Source organism: Salmo salar, chromosome ssa07 (assembly GCF_905237065.1).
Source record: "Salmo salar chromosome ssa07, Ssal_v3.1, whole genome shotgun sequence".
NCBI classification, from domain to species: Eukaryota; Metazoa; Chordata; class Actinopteri; order Salmoniformes; family Salmonidae; genus Salmo; species Salmo salar.
The window spans coordinates 11,832,487-11,846,361 of NC_059448.1; the positions used below are offsets into that span (position 1 = coordinate 11,832,487).

The window sequence follows — 13,875 nt, forward strand, 5'->3', positions numbered from 1 at the left end:
GTGAAGAGACTATAAATAACTGTTATCAAGCTGGACACAGTGAAGAGACTATAAATGACTGTTATCAAGCTGGACACAGTGAAGAGACTATAAATAACTGTTATCAAGCTGTACACAGTGAAGAGACTATAAATAACTGTTATCAAGCTGGACACAGTGAAGAGACTATAAATGACTGTTATCAAGCTGGACACAGTGAAGAGACTATAAATGACTGTTATCAAGCTGGACACAGTGAAGAGACTATAAATGACTGTTATCAAGCTGGACACAGTGAAGAGACTATAAATCTAGGTCAATTATCTTTTCTGCACAGGTTTGATTTAGTTTAAGTCATTTCAATTGAGATCGTTTTTTTCTAGGCTAATTTACATAGAAAAAAATGCTTTTGTCTGTTCACTTTCAAGAGAAGGAAGCCATTGTACAGTACTGTGACTCAGCCATGGTTCATGGACATGGTAGAGACAGCCAGAACAGGACTTAATGGTTCCTCTCTAGGTTTCTTCCTTGGTATCTGCCTTCTAGGGAGTTTTTTCTAGCCACTGTGCTTCTGCCTCCGCATTGCTTGCTCTATGGTGTTTTAGGCTGGGTATCTGTAAGGCACTTTGTGACATCTGCTGATGTAAAAAGGGATTCATAAAATAAACGTGATCGAGGTCTGACCTGTGGGCTGGAGGTGCCAGACTTGGGCTCGATGGTGAGCCCCAGAGTGACTCCTCCGTTCAGGGCTTTCTTCAGACTCTCCTTGACCTCTGTCAGCTCCAGCTCCAGGCTCACCCTCTCGTCCTCCTTCAGCTTGCACTCGTCCTCCACCTTTTTCAGCCGCTCCGCCAGGGACCCAGCGGAACGCTTAGCTGCGTGAAGGAGGTTTTAGAATGGGTCACAGCACTACCATACACTCTCCATATCTGTCCTACCTTTATTTGTAGTTTATTGAGAAGTCAGCCAGGATAAGAACATCTGACTCCCATCTCTCCCCCTCCAAACCCTTCTTCCATCCTGCACCCCTCAATCCTAAACTTAAACCTCCCATCCATAACTCCACCAAACACCACTCACTCCTAAACCTCCCATCATCTCTCCATCTTCCACCTCTCCCTCTTCTCTCTACCTTGGTAGAAGCTGTGTGTGTGTGTGTGTGTGTGTGTGTGTGTGTGTGTGTGTGTGTGTGTGTGTGTGTGTGTGTGTGTGTGTGTGTGTCTCGGTCGTACCGGTGCTGGCCTCCATGGTGGTGCGCAGGTCTTTCCTGTCCTTCTTCAGCTGGGTCAGACTGTTCCTGATGTCCTGCTTTCTCTTTATTAGCTCCTCCTCTTTAGCCTGCAGCATCTTGGCGTCCGCCTCCACGCGGTTCTTACCGTACTTATACTGCTCTGCACCTACAGGACAGAGAGGAGAGAGGAGTTAGATATGCACACTACATGACCAAAAGTATGTGGGCACCTGCTCGTCAAACATCTCATTCCAAAATCATGGGCATTAATACTGAGTTGGTCACCCCTTTGCTGCTATAACAGCCTCCACTCTTCTGGGAAGGCTTTCTTTCTACTAGATGTTGGAACATTGCTGTGGGGACTTGCTTCCATTCAGCCACAAGAGCATTAGTGAGGTCGGAAACTGATGTTGCGCGATTAGGAATGGCTCGCAGTCGGCATTCCAATTCATCCCAAAGGTGTCCGATGAGGTTGAGGTCAGGGCTCTGTGCAAGTCAGTCAAGTTCTTCCACACCGATCTTGACAAACCATTTCTGTATGGACCTCACTTTGTGCACAGGGGGCATTGTCATGCTGAAACAGGAAAGGGCCTTCCCCAAACTGTTGCCACAAAGTTGGAAGCACAGAAATGCACTAGGCGGTCCCGTTCTTTGAGCTTGTGTGGCCTACAACTTCACGGCTGAGCCATTGTTGCTCGTAATGTAATTTTATGCTGTAGCATTAAGATTTCCCTTCATTGGAACTAAGGAGCCTTGCACAAACCATGAAAAACAGCCCCAGACCATTATTCCTCCTCCACCAAACTTTACAGTTGGCACTATGCATTGGGGCAGGTAGCATTCTCCTGACATCAACCAAACCCAAATTCATCCGTCAGACTGCCAGATGGTGAAGCGTGATTAATCTCTCCAGAGAAGGTGTTTCCACTGCTCCAGAGTCCAATGGCGGCGAGATTTACACCACTCCAGCTGACACTTGGCATTGCGCATGGTTATTTTAGGATTGTGTGTGGCTGCTCGGCCATGGAAACCCATTTCATGAAGCTCCCGACGAACAGTTATTGTGCAGACGTTGCTTCCACAGGCAGTTTGGAACTCGGTAGTGAGCATTGTAACCGAGGACAGACGGTTTATACGCTCCACGCACTTCAGCGGTCCCATTCTGTGAGCTTATGTGGCCTACCACTTCACGGCTGAGCCGTTGTTGCTCCTAGACGATTCCACTTCACAATAACAGCACTTACAGTTGACAGGAGCAGCTCTAGTAGGGCAGAAATTTGCCGAACTGACTTGTTGGAAAGGTGGTATCCTATGATGGTGCCACGTTGAAAGTCACTGAGCTCTTCAGTAAGGCCATTCTACTACCAATGGTTGTCTACGGAGATTGTATGGCTGCGTGCTCGATTTTATACACCTGTCAGCAACGGATGTGGCTGAAGGGCTGTCCACATACTGTCCACATACTTCTGTATATATAGTGTACCTTCACACCATTAAACCCAAACAGTGTGGGGAAATGGGCAATGGAAGGGGAGAAGAGAAGGGGAGAAGGAGGGATTAGGGAAAAAGAGGGATTAGGGGGAAGGAGGGATTAGGGGGAGAATAGGATCAGAGAGGAGGTGAGGAATGGAAGGAAATTACAGGGGATGAGAAGAATGATGAGAGAGAACAGGGGATGAGAGAAATGGGAGGGGAGAACAGGGGATGAGAGGAATGGGAGGAGAGAACAGGGGATGAGAGAAATGGGAGGGGAGAACAGGGGATGAGAGGAATGGGAGGAGAGAACAGGGGATGAGAGGAATGGGAGGGGAGAACAGGGGATGAGAGGGGAGAACAGGGGATGAGAGGAATGGGAGGAGAGAACAGGGGATGAGAGGGGAGAACAGGGGATGAGAGGAATGGGAGGAGAGAACAGGGGATGAGAGGGGAGAACAGGGGATGAGAGGAATGGGAGGGGAGAACAGGGGATGAGAGGGGAGAACAGGGGATGAGAGGAATGGGAGGAGAGAACAGGGGATGAGAGGGGACAACAGGGGATGAGAGGAATGTGAGGAGAGAACAGGGGATGAGAGGGGAGGACAGGGGATAAGAGGAATGGGAGGGAGAACAGGGGATGAGAGGGGAGAACAGGGGATAAGAGGGGATGAGAGGAATGGGAGGAGAGAACAGGGGATGAGAGGGGAGAACAGGGGATAAGAGGAATGGGAGGAGAGAACAGGGGATGAGAGGGGAGAACAGAGGATGAGAGGAATGGGAGGGGAGAACAGGGGATGAGAGGAATCAGAGAAGAGAACAGGGGATGAGAGGGAAGAACAGGGGATGAGAGGGGAGAACAGGGGATGAGAGGAATGGGAGGGGAGAACAGGGGATGAGAGGAATGGGAGAGGAGGAGAAAGAACCAACCAATGCTTATCAGAGTTCATAAACTGACCAGAAACCCAGTGAAGCCAAACCTCAGCCTAGAAATACCTATTAATCACCCAGAAGAGGGTAGGGTCCAACCCTGCTGGAGAATAATAACCCAAACCTCAGCCTAGAAATACCTATTAATCACCCAGAAGAGGGTAGGGTCCAACCCTGCTGGAGAATAATAACCCAAACCTCAGCCTAGAAATACCTATTAATCACCCAGAAGAGGGTAGGGTCCAACCCTGCTGGAGAATAATAACCCAAACCTCAGCCTAGAAATACCTATTAATCACCCAGAAGAGGGTAGGGTCCAACCCTGCTGGAGAATAATAACCCAAACCTCAGCCTTGAAATACCTATTAATCACCCAGAAGAGGGTAGGGTCCAACCCTGCTGGAGAATAATAACCCAAACGTCAGCCTTGAAATACCTATTAATCACCCAGAAGAGGGTAGGGTCCAACCCTGCTGGAGAATAATAACCCAAACCTCAGCCTAGAAATACCTATTAATCACCCAGAAGAGGGTAGGGTCCAACCCTGCTGGAGAATAATAACCCAAACCTCAGCCTAGAAATACCTATTAATCACCCAGAAGAGGGTAGGGTCCAACCCTGCTGGAGAATAATAACCCAAACCTCAGCCTTGAAATACCTATTAATCACCCAGAAGAGGGTAGGGTCCAACCCTGCTGGAGAATAATAAACCGAATAAGAAGCCTTAAACCACAGAGGCCACTGGAGCCTCTCCACACCACGAATGATGACTGTGTGTGTGTGTGTGTGTGTGTGTGTGTGTGTGTGTGTGTGTGTGTGTGTGTGTGTGTGTGTGTGTGTGCTCCTCACTAGCACATTAGCCTTTACGAAGGACTGTATACTCAATCAAACCACCACTTGACATCTTCAACCATCGATACACCGATATGGGCCTATTTTAGCCTGAGATTAAACAAGGATTGTGTAACAGACCCTGAATCCAAAATGTCTGAGAAAGCGGGTTGAAAACGGTCGTAGATCAAGCATTACTGAATACACACAGCCCTCCATCACCCAGATTAGCCTCACCAGTGACCACTCTGTCCCCTGGCCAAACATGTGCCAGTTCATGCAGCTATTTGAATGAATGATAGTTTAGTCTGGATATGACGGACGGTTTCTAACTGTATTAGCCCCACCCAAAATATGTCTACTCCTGCTGCTTCACCAACTGTCAGTTGGGAATTCCGGCATTTTCCGGATTGTTGTGGTGTTCCAGTTTCCCTAGAAAGCGATCAGTGGTGTGTTTGACTGAGGAGTGGGGAGCCAGACTTAGTGTCTACTAAGACCAGGTTCCTGCTGCATGTCACAGCCAGTGGCTGGTATAACGATGACTGGAAGTGACAGGCTAGCACTAGATGAAACAACATGCCAGTACTGGGGGTCATGATATGTAGACTGTAATGTACTCATGGGAATGTGTCTATATCGCTGTGCCTCTCTGTTGCTTTCTCACACTTTCTACCTATATAGCTCATAAACGCGCACACACACACACACACACACACACACACACACACACACACACACACACACACACACACACACACACACACACACACACACACACACACACACACACACACACACACACACAAATACAGAGACACAAACAGAAACACACACACTTACTGGAGTTGTTGCGTTTCACAGACGCTGTTCCATTGGTCTTCTTGGCCTGGTTCTTGTCCACCTTCTGTTTAGACGCTGTCCCATTGGTCACTGGGACCTTTTTCCCCTTCAGCTGATTGGTTGAGAAGGAGGAAGAGAGAACAACCATTCATAATCTGGTTGAAATGCACAGTCTTAAAACTGCTAAGTACAATTTGCACATATAATGAAAACCATGAAGTGAACAGACAGTTAAAATGGCTACAAAAACCACTTCAATAAAAATCCACATTGTCCACCAAACTCCCCAGGTGGATATGATCATGAGAAGTTCTCTGTGCACAGCTGTACAAACACATTTTAAGTTAAACATAACACAGTAATCCCAGCATTGGGCTAAACCAGTCCTACTGTACCATATTACCCCTGTAGTGTGTGTGTGTGTGTGTGTGTGTGTGTGTGTGTGTGTGTGTGTGTGTGTGTGTGTGACTGTGTGTCTGATGACAAGGAAAGGTTCATCTGAGGACGGACACACACACACACACACACACACACACACACGCGCACACACACACACACACACACACACACACACACTCTGCTGGGAAACAGCAACTCCACAACACCATGTAATGCCTAATGTGTGTAACAGTGCTGGGTGCCAGGTCCAGTACACCTCAGGTTCATGTAGACCAGGGGTGTCAAACTCATACCATGGAGGGCCTAGTGTTTGCTGCTTTTTGGCTTTTCCTTTCAATTAAGACCTAGACAACCAGCTGAGTAGAGTTCTTTACTAATCACTGACCTTAATTCATCAATCAAGTAGAAGGGAGGAGGGAAAAGCAGCAGACACTCTGCCTCCGTGGAATGAGTTTGACACGTGATGTTTTACAAATATAATGACATAATATGGAGGTGATGGTCAGTGTAAAGGTAAAGGAGCAGTGTGAACACACACACACACACACACACACACACACACACACACACACACACACACACACACACACACACCACAGGAGGAGAACCCTGTAACAGCTGGGTGGTCCTCAGTGCTTGGACTGATACGCAGCCTAACACACGACAGCTATTTGATCCCCCTACTTCTCTCAGGTTAATATCAGGCTTCTAGCTAAGGTTTGCTAAAGAGTGCATGGTCAATGTCTCAGACCCTAACTTCTATACACTCAATACTGGAAAACCTATTTTACGAGGGGCTCAATATGCTTGTAACACCATTCCTCTGCATGGCCATGTTTTTAATCACATTACTAAGAGACACACTACAGTAGGACTAAGCCAGCAGGAATTTTGAGGATAATGTCTGGAAACCTAGATTCTGGGTGGCCAGTATCAACACCATTATATTAAATCAAAGCATGTCTCTGCAGAAATAACACGTAACAAGAATTGAGACTCAAATTGCATTATTTAATCCCTCTCCAATCCCCTCCTCTCTCCATACAGTATCCCTCTCCAATCCCCTCCTCTCTACATACAGTATCCCTCTCCAATCCCCTCCTCTCTACATACAGTATCCCTCTCCAATCCCCTCCTCTCTCCATACAGTATCCCTCTCCAATCCCCTCCTCTCTACATACAGTATCCCTCTCCAATCCCCTCCTCTCTACATACAGTATCCCTCTCCAATCCCCTCCTCTACCGTATCCTCTCAATTCCTCTCTACATACAGTATCCCTCTCCAATCCCCTCCTCTCTACATACAGTATCCCTCTCCAATCCCCTCCTCTCTACATACAGTATCCCTCTCCAATCCCCTCCTCTCTACAACAGTATCCCTCTCCAATCCCCTCCTCTCTACATACAGTATCCCTCTCCAATCCCCTCCTCTCTACATACAGTATCCCTCTCCAATCCCCTCCTCTCTACATACAGTATCCCTCTCCAATCCCCTCCTCTCTACATACAGTATCCCTCTCCAATCCCCTCCTCTCTCCATACAGTATCCCTCTCCAATCCTCTCCTCTCTCCATACAGTATCCCTCTCCAATCCCCTCCTCTCTACATACAGTATCCCTCTCCAATCCCCTCCTCTCTACATACAGTATCCCTCTCCAATCCCCTCCTCTCTACATACAGTATCCCTCTCCAATCCCCTCCTCTCTACATACAGTATCCCTCTCCAATCCCCTCCTCTCTACATACAGTATCCCTCTCCAATCCTCTCCTCTCTACATACAGTATCCCTCTCCAATCCCCTCCTCTCTCCATACAGTATCCCTCTCCAATCCCCTCCTCTCTACATACAGTATCCCTCTCCAATCCCCTCCTCTCTACATACAGTATCCCTCTCCAATCCCCTCCTCTCTTGCTCTCTTTTGTTTTAAAGTTATTCGATGGAATTTAGATGACGTCAATGACATTCGGGTCTATACAAGAATTGTCACAAGGGTCCCAACATCTTTTAGGTATGAAATTGTTGATCAACTTTGACTTTGAGGTGAACTATCCCTTTGATATGGAAGAGAAGAGTTCAGTGTTAGGGAAGCATAAATGTTAGGAAAGCAGTGGGTTAGTCACCTGAGCAACAGCTTTAGTGTTAGTGTTAGCCGAGGAAGAGGAGGAAGAGGAGAGGAGTTTGGATTTGACAGGGCCAGGGCCAGGGGTTTTGTAGTGGCTGGAGGAAGAGGAGGAGGAGGATGATGCCAGGCGACTGGGCTTGGGGGAGTAGCGGGCGGCCAGCTTGGGCGAAGGCATGTTCTCATACAGGTCAGGGTCAGTGTTCTCATACAACACCTCCTCTCTCAGACGTCGCCCTCCGGTGCCAGGGCTGGAGTATAGCGCCTCTGGGTCCTTACGATAGAGGAAGGTATGCAAAGAGGAGAGGAGAGAAGAGGAGAGGAGAGAAAGGGAGAGGAGAGAAAGGGAGAGGAGAGAAAGGGAGAGAAGAGGAGAGGAGAGAAGGGGAGAGGAGAGAAGAGAAGAGGAGAGGAGAGAAGGGGAGAGGAGAGAAGAGAAGAGGAGAGGAGAGAAGGGGAGAGGAGAGAAGAGGAGAGAAGAGGCAAGGAGAGGAGAGAAGGGGAGAGGAGAGAAGGGGAGAGGAGAGGAAATATAAAGAGAAAGAAAATGGTAAGAGAGAAGGGGAGATGAAAATGTGAAACAGAGTGAAAAAAGGAGCCAGCAAAGGAGACGATAAAAGAAGGGGGGAGGAGAGGAGAAAAAGAAGAGAGGATGCCAAAGGGTTGATGTTGTTGTTACAGACCAGTGAGTTAGAGCAGGGGAACATACTTGAAAGTTGCACAATCATTTAATCAGAGGGATGAGCATGGGAAAGAGGGAGCGAGAGAGGATGAGAAACAGAAAGATGTCCCTGATGCAAGCCATCACAATGCAGCATCCAGACAGGAGATACTGCACCCATTTGTTTTATATATAGATATTTTGTTGGTTTTCTCAGTGAATGTGTGTGTGTGTGTGTGTGTGTGTGTGTGTGTGTGTGTGTGTGTGTGTGTGTGTGTGTGTGTGTGTTTTACCGTTCCATTGATGGGCACATCGTCATAGTGCAGTGCCATTCCAGAGGGACATGCGTAGCTGTTAGCAGGGTTGTCCAGATAAGGTTTGGGAGATACAGCTCGTTTACTAGTGAAGCTGAGGAGGACACTGTGAGTTATTATACACGTGACAACACAAGGAAAAATGACACCTCCTCATAATCCTATTCATCTATAGAAATGTAGAGACCTATTGGGAATAAGGAGAGCCTTATAGCTGTTGTCTCATAGTGTTTCCATCATACAAATAACAGTCCAATCATTTAGTACTCCAGTTGATATTGAAACTCTGTATCCAGCCCTTTGCTAAGTGTGTGGTGTTTTTGTGTGGGCAGGACTGGACTACACACAGTGCTCTGGTGAAAACAATGCTGGTAAGAGAGTGACTCACATCCTCTGGGGGAAAACACTGATCCAGAGACGTCCTAAATGAACAGGGACTCTTCAACACTTCATAGTGGACCCACCCCATCTGTCATACAACGCTTGCCTTTTTAAGGATTTCAAAACACATGCCCACACGGCCACCATACCCAGCAACACCCCATCTTTAATAAAATATACATATTTAGTTTTGCCTTTTTTACCCCAGATATAAACATACGAATAACAACTTACAGATAAACACAAACAACGCCTACATCTCATCAGCCCGGAACTGCACGCTCACACCCCATCTAGAAGACAAATGACCCCTGTGTGTGTGTGTGTGTGCGTGCGTGCGCGTGTGTGTGCGTCTCACCAGAAGGACTGCTTGGCCAGCTGGATAACGTTTGCGGTAGTCTCTACATCTATGTAATCGTAATGTAAGGCAGCAGGGTCTGTGATAGAGCCTGTTTCAGCTAGCAGCATCCCCAGCCACCGACCCATGACCTCTGAGGACGACGCCTGGAGAGAACAGGAGGGTTTAGAGAGATCCATCACTATTTTATATCCAAGTCAAACTATCACATGACCACAAAGCTACTCACTAGTTGTTAGTGCACTTGATGGTGTGGGACAAAGCTGCCCCTTGGGTGCTGATTTAAGGTCAGATCTGATGATTTGAACATGAAGGTTGAGATTTGGCGTGGTCGGTAAGCTGATCCTAGATCTGAATCTAAGACCAACTTCCACCCATTGACCACCGACCTACCTCCAGCACAGCCACCTCCTGTCCGTTGCGGAGCAGACGGAAGGCGAAGGGGTGTTTGGAGTCCAGTCCAGGGCTGACCTCGCAGCCTCTGAGGGGCAGGCTGGCCGTATGGGTCTTCAGATCAGTACGGTCCTTATGAAGCAGCAGCTGGTTGTCCTTCAGACGACACCAACGCTCACGCCAGCGGTTATTGGACAGCACGTTCAGGTAGCCTGTCAATCAGACAAGATGGACCAGTTAGGATAAAGGGGTGGGGTAAAGTGACCAATGGTGAAACGGCAGACCAGGAAATGGGTCAATAGCTGCAGTTCTGGTTGTTGTAAGTCAAGACATGTCCCCATACATTCTACATAGAAACAACAAAAATGTATTGGAACACAACAGAGCACCTATACAACCAATCCACCCTTGATATAGGTTGTCCTCTACACCCCAGATGTGACCTCTAACCCCTAACAGGTGTCTTACCACAGGTGGGTATGTCCTCCTCGGCTGAAGAGGTCTGTTCGTCAGTGGACGGCTTCTTCTTGCCTAAGCCAATGATCTTAGTGATCTTCTTCCCCGCCCCTTTACCCAGCGTGCCTCCCTTCTGACTCTTCTGAGAGTCCTTCTTCCCTTTACCTGAGGGAAAGAGAGAGAGAGAGTTGGCGAGGGAGACAGAGAAAGAGAGGAGGGGAGAGAGAGAGAGTTGGCGAGGGAGACAGAGAGAGAGAGAGGAGGGGAGAGAGAGAGAGAGAGAGTTGGCGAGGGAGACAGAGAGAGAGAGAGAGAGGAGGGGAGAGAGTTGGCGAGGGAGACAGAGAGAGAGAGGAGGGGAGAGAGAGAGAGTTGGCGAGGGAGACAGAGAAAGAGAGGAGGGGAGAGAGAGAGAGTTGGCGAGGGAGACAGAGAGAGAGAGGAGGGGAGAGAGAGAGAGAGTTGGCGAGGGAGACAGAGAGAGAGAGGAGGGGAGAGAGAGAGTTGGTGAGGGAGACAGAGAGAGAGAGGAGGGGAGAGAGAGAGTGGGAGAGAGAAAAAGGAAGGTATAGAGTGAGAGGGAGAGAGAGAGAGAGGGAGGAGGGGAGAAAGAGAGTGGGAGAGAGAGGAAGGTATAGAGTGAGAGGGAGAGAGAGAGGGAGGAGGGGAGAAAGAGAGTGGGAGAGAGAAAGCGGAAGGTATAAAGTGAGAGGGGGAGACAGAGAGAGAGGAGGGGAGAGAGTGAGAGGGGGAGACAGAGAGAGAGGAAGGTATAGAGTGAGAGGGGGAGACAGAGAGAGAGGAGGGGAGAGAGAGAGTGGGAGAGAGAGAGAGAGAGAAAGGAGGGGAGAGAGAGAGCGGGAGAGAGAAAGAGGAAGGTATAGAGTGAGAGGGAGAGACAGAGAGAAAAGACAGACATACAATGCCAGAGAGCTAGACCTTGACGGTATTGTAATCTTTAACAATTCAACTATGATCACAGTACCTGATAAGACTGTAATACACAAGCAGATCATTTGAATATTTTGGTCAGAAATTAGGCCTACTATCCAAAGAGACCCATGGACACAATGACAGTCAACATTATCCTGGAAATACTGTGGTCTAAACCAGGCCTTAAAGGCTGTCTCTGTGTGTCTGAAGATACAATCTGCTGGTCCCTGTTGTTTGGATTGGAGAGGAGAGAGACACAGGAGAGAGACACAGGAGAGACACAGGAGAGAGACAGTGGAGAGAGACAGGAAGAAGAGAGACAGGAAGGAGAGAGACAGGAAGGAGAGAGACACAGGAGAGACACAGGAGAGAGACACACAAGAGAGACACAGGAGAGAGACACAGGAGAGACACAGGAGAGAGACACAGGAGAGACACAGGAGAGAGACACAGGAGAGAGACACAGGAGAGACACAGGAGAGAGACATAGGAGAGAGACAGGAGAGATACATTGGAGAGAGACAGGAAGGAGAGAGACAGAGGAGAGAGACAGAGGAGAGAGACAGGAGAGATACATTGGAGAGAGACAGGAAGGAGAGAGACAGAGGAGAGAGACAGAGGAGAGAGACACAGGAGAGAGACAGAGGAGAGAGACAGGAGAGATACATTGGAGAGAGACAGGAAGGAGAGAGACAGAGGAGAGAGACAGTGGAGAGAGACACAGGAGAGAGACATAGGAGAGATACATTGGAGAGAGACAGGAAGGAGAGAGACACAGGAGAGAGACAGAGGAGAGAGACAGTGGAGAGAGACAGTGGAGAGAGACACAGGAGAGAGACAGAGGAGAGAGACAGAGGAGAGAGACAGTGGAGAGAGACACAGGAGAGACACAGTGGAGAGAGACAGAGGAGAGAGACAGAGGAGAGAGACAGTGGAGAGAGACACAGGAGAGAGACAGAGGAGAGAGACAGAGGAGAGAGACAGAGGAGAGAGACAGGAGAGAGACACAGGAGAGAGACAGAGGAGAGAGACAGAGGAGAGAGACAGAGGAGAGAGACAGTGGAGAGAGACAGAGGAGAGAGACAGAGGAGAGAGACAGTGGAGAGAGACAGTGGAGAGAGACAGAGGAGAGAGACAGTGGAGAGAGACAGTGGAGAGAGACACAGGAGAGAGACAGAGGAGAGAGACAGAGGAGAGAGACAGTGGAGAGAGACAGTGGAGAGAGACACAGGAGAGAGACAGAGGAGAGAGACAGGAGAGAGACAGTGGAGAGAGACAGAGGAGAGAGACAGTGGAGAGAGACACAGGAGAGAGACAGAGGAGAGAGACAGAGGAGAGAGACAGTGGAGAGAGACAGAGGAGAGAGACAGAGGAGAGAGACAGTGGAGAGAGACAGTGGAGAGAGACAGAGGAGAGAGACAGTGGAGAGAGACAGTGGAGAGAGACACAGGAGAGAGACAGAGGAGAGAGACAGGAGAGAGACAGTGGAGAGAGACAGAGGAGAGAGACAGAGGAGAGACACAGGAGAGAGACAGTGGAGAGAGACAGAGGAGAGAGACAGAGGAGAGACACAGGAGAGAGACAGGACAGAAGGTTTCTGAGGCAGTAGTTCAAGATTCCCCACGAATGATGTCATCATAGTGAGACATCTGATGCTCTGAGTCTGGAGTGCTTCTGCACGCTGACACACACACACACACACACACACACACACACACACACACACACACACACACACACACACACACACACACACACACACACACACCTTAACTGCCCTGCATCAATCAGTACTCAGATCCAGTAACCATGATAGAGATGATATCTGCCATGGCGACGACTTCATTACATATGTGGCCATTTGTTCCCAAACATGGCTATAGTTTCTCTAGCCGCACGCACGCACACACACACACACACACACACACACACACACACACACACACACACACACACACACACACACACACACACACACACACACACACACACACACACACACACACACACACACCAGACCCCGGGCCTAAGGTAGGAAACCAGACACACAGATGTGAAAGAGCTTCACTTTCAAAAGGATGATTATTATAATTTGTTCCTCTTTTTTGGGGAGAAAGACTGGGGGAAAACTCTCTGATCAGGAGAAAGACTGGGGGAAAACTCTCTGATCAGGAGAAAGACTGGGGGAAAACTCTCTGATCAGGAGAAAGACTGGGGGGAAACTCTCTGATCAGGAGAAAGACTGGGGGAAAACTCTCTGATCAGGAGAAAGACTGGGGGAAAACTCTCTGATCAGGAGAAAGACTGGGGGAAACTCTCTGATCAGGAGAAAGACTGGGGAAAACTCTCTGATCAGGAGAAAGACTGGGGGGAAAACTCTCTGATCAGGAGAAAGACTGGGGGAAAACTCTCTGATCAGGAGAATGACTGGGGGGAAAACTCTCTGATCAGGAGAAAGACTGGGGGAAACTCTCTGATCAGGAGAAAGACTGGGGGAAAACTCTCTGATCAGGAGAAAGACTGGGGGAAAACTCTCTGATCAGGAGAAAGACTGGGGAAAACTCTCTGATCAGGAG

At 48.6% G+C, this 13,875-nt stretch overlaps 1 protein-coding gene across 4 annotated transcripts in view; it reads right to left on the reverse strand.

The window, feature by feature from the left end:
- Positions 1 to 13,875, reverse strand: part of afap1 (actin filament associated protein 1) — a 144,523-nt gene that overhangs the window by 5,896 nt on the left and 124,752 nt on the right. For 3 of the 4 annotated variants that reach the window (XM_014206540.2, XM_014206537.2, XM_014206538.2), the window contains exons 9-16: positions 10,379 to 10,531; positions 9,911 to 10,122; positions 9,518 to 9,663; positions 8,758 to 8,872; positions 7,805 to 8,077; positions 5,285 to 5,396; positions 1,212 to 1,376; positions 664 to 854 (exon numbers count right to left, since the gene is read on the reverse strand). In XM_014206540.2, coding sequence (XP_014062015.1) covers positions 664 to 854; positions 1,212 to 1,376; positions 5,285 to 5,396; positions 7,805 to 8,077; positions 8,758 to 8,872; positions 9,518 to 9,663; positions 9,911 to 10,122; positions 10,379 to 10,531 — 1,367 coding nt within the window. The remainder of the gene's footprint in view (positions 1 to 663; positions 855 to 1,211; positions 1,377 to 5,284; positions 5,397 to 7,804; positions 8,078 to 8,757; positions 8,873 to 9,517; positions 9,664 to 9,910; positions 10,123 to 10,378; positions 10,532 to 13,875) is intronic. The other variant, XM_014206541.2, reaches the window with a different exon arrangement.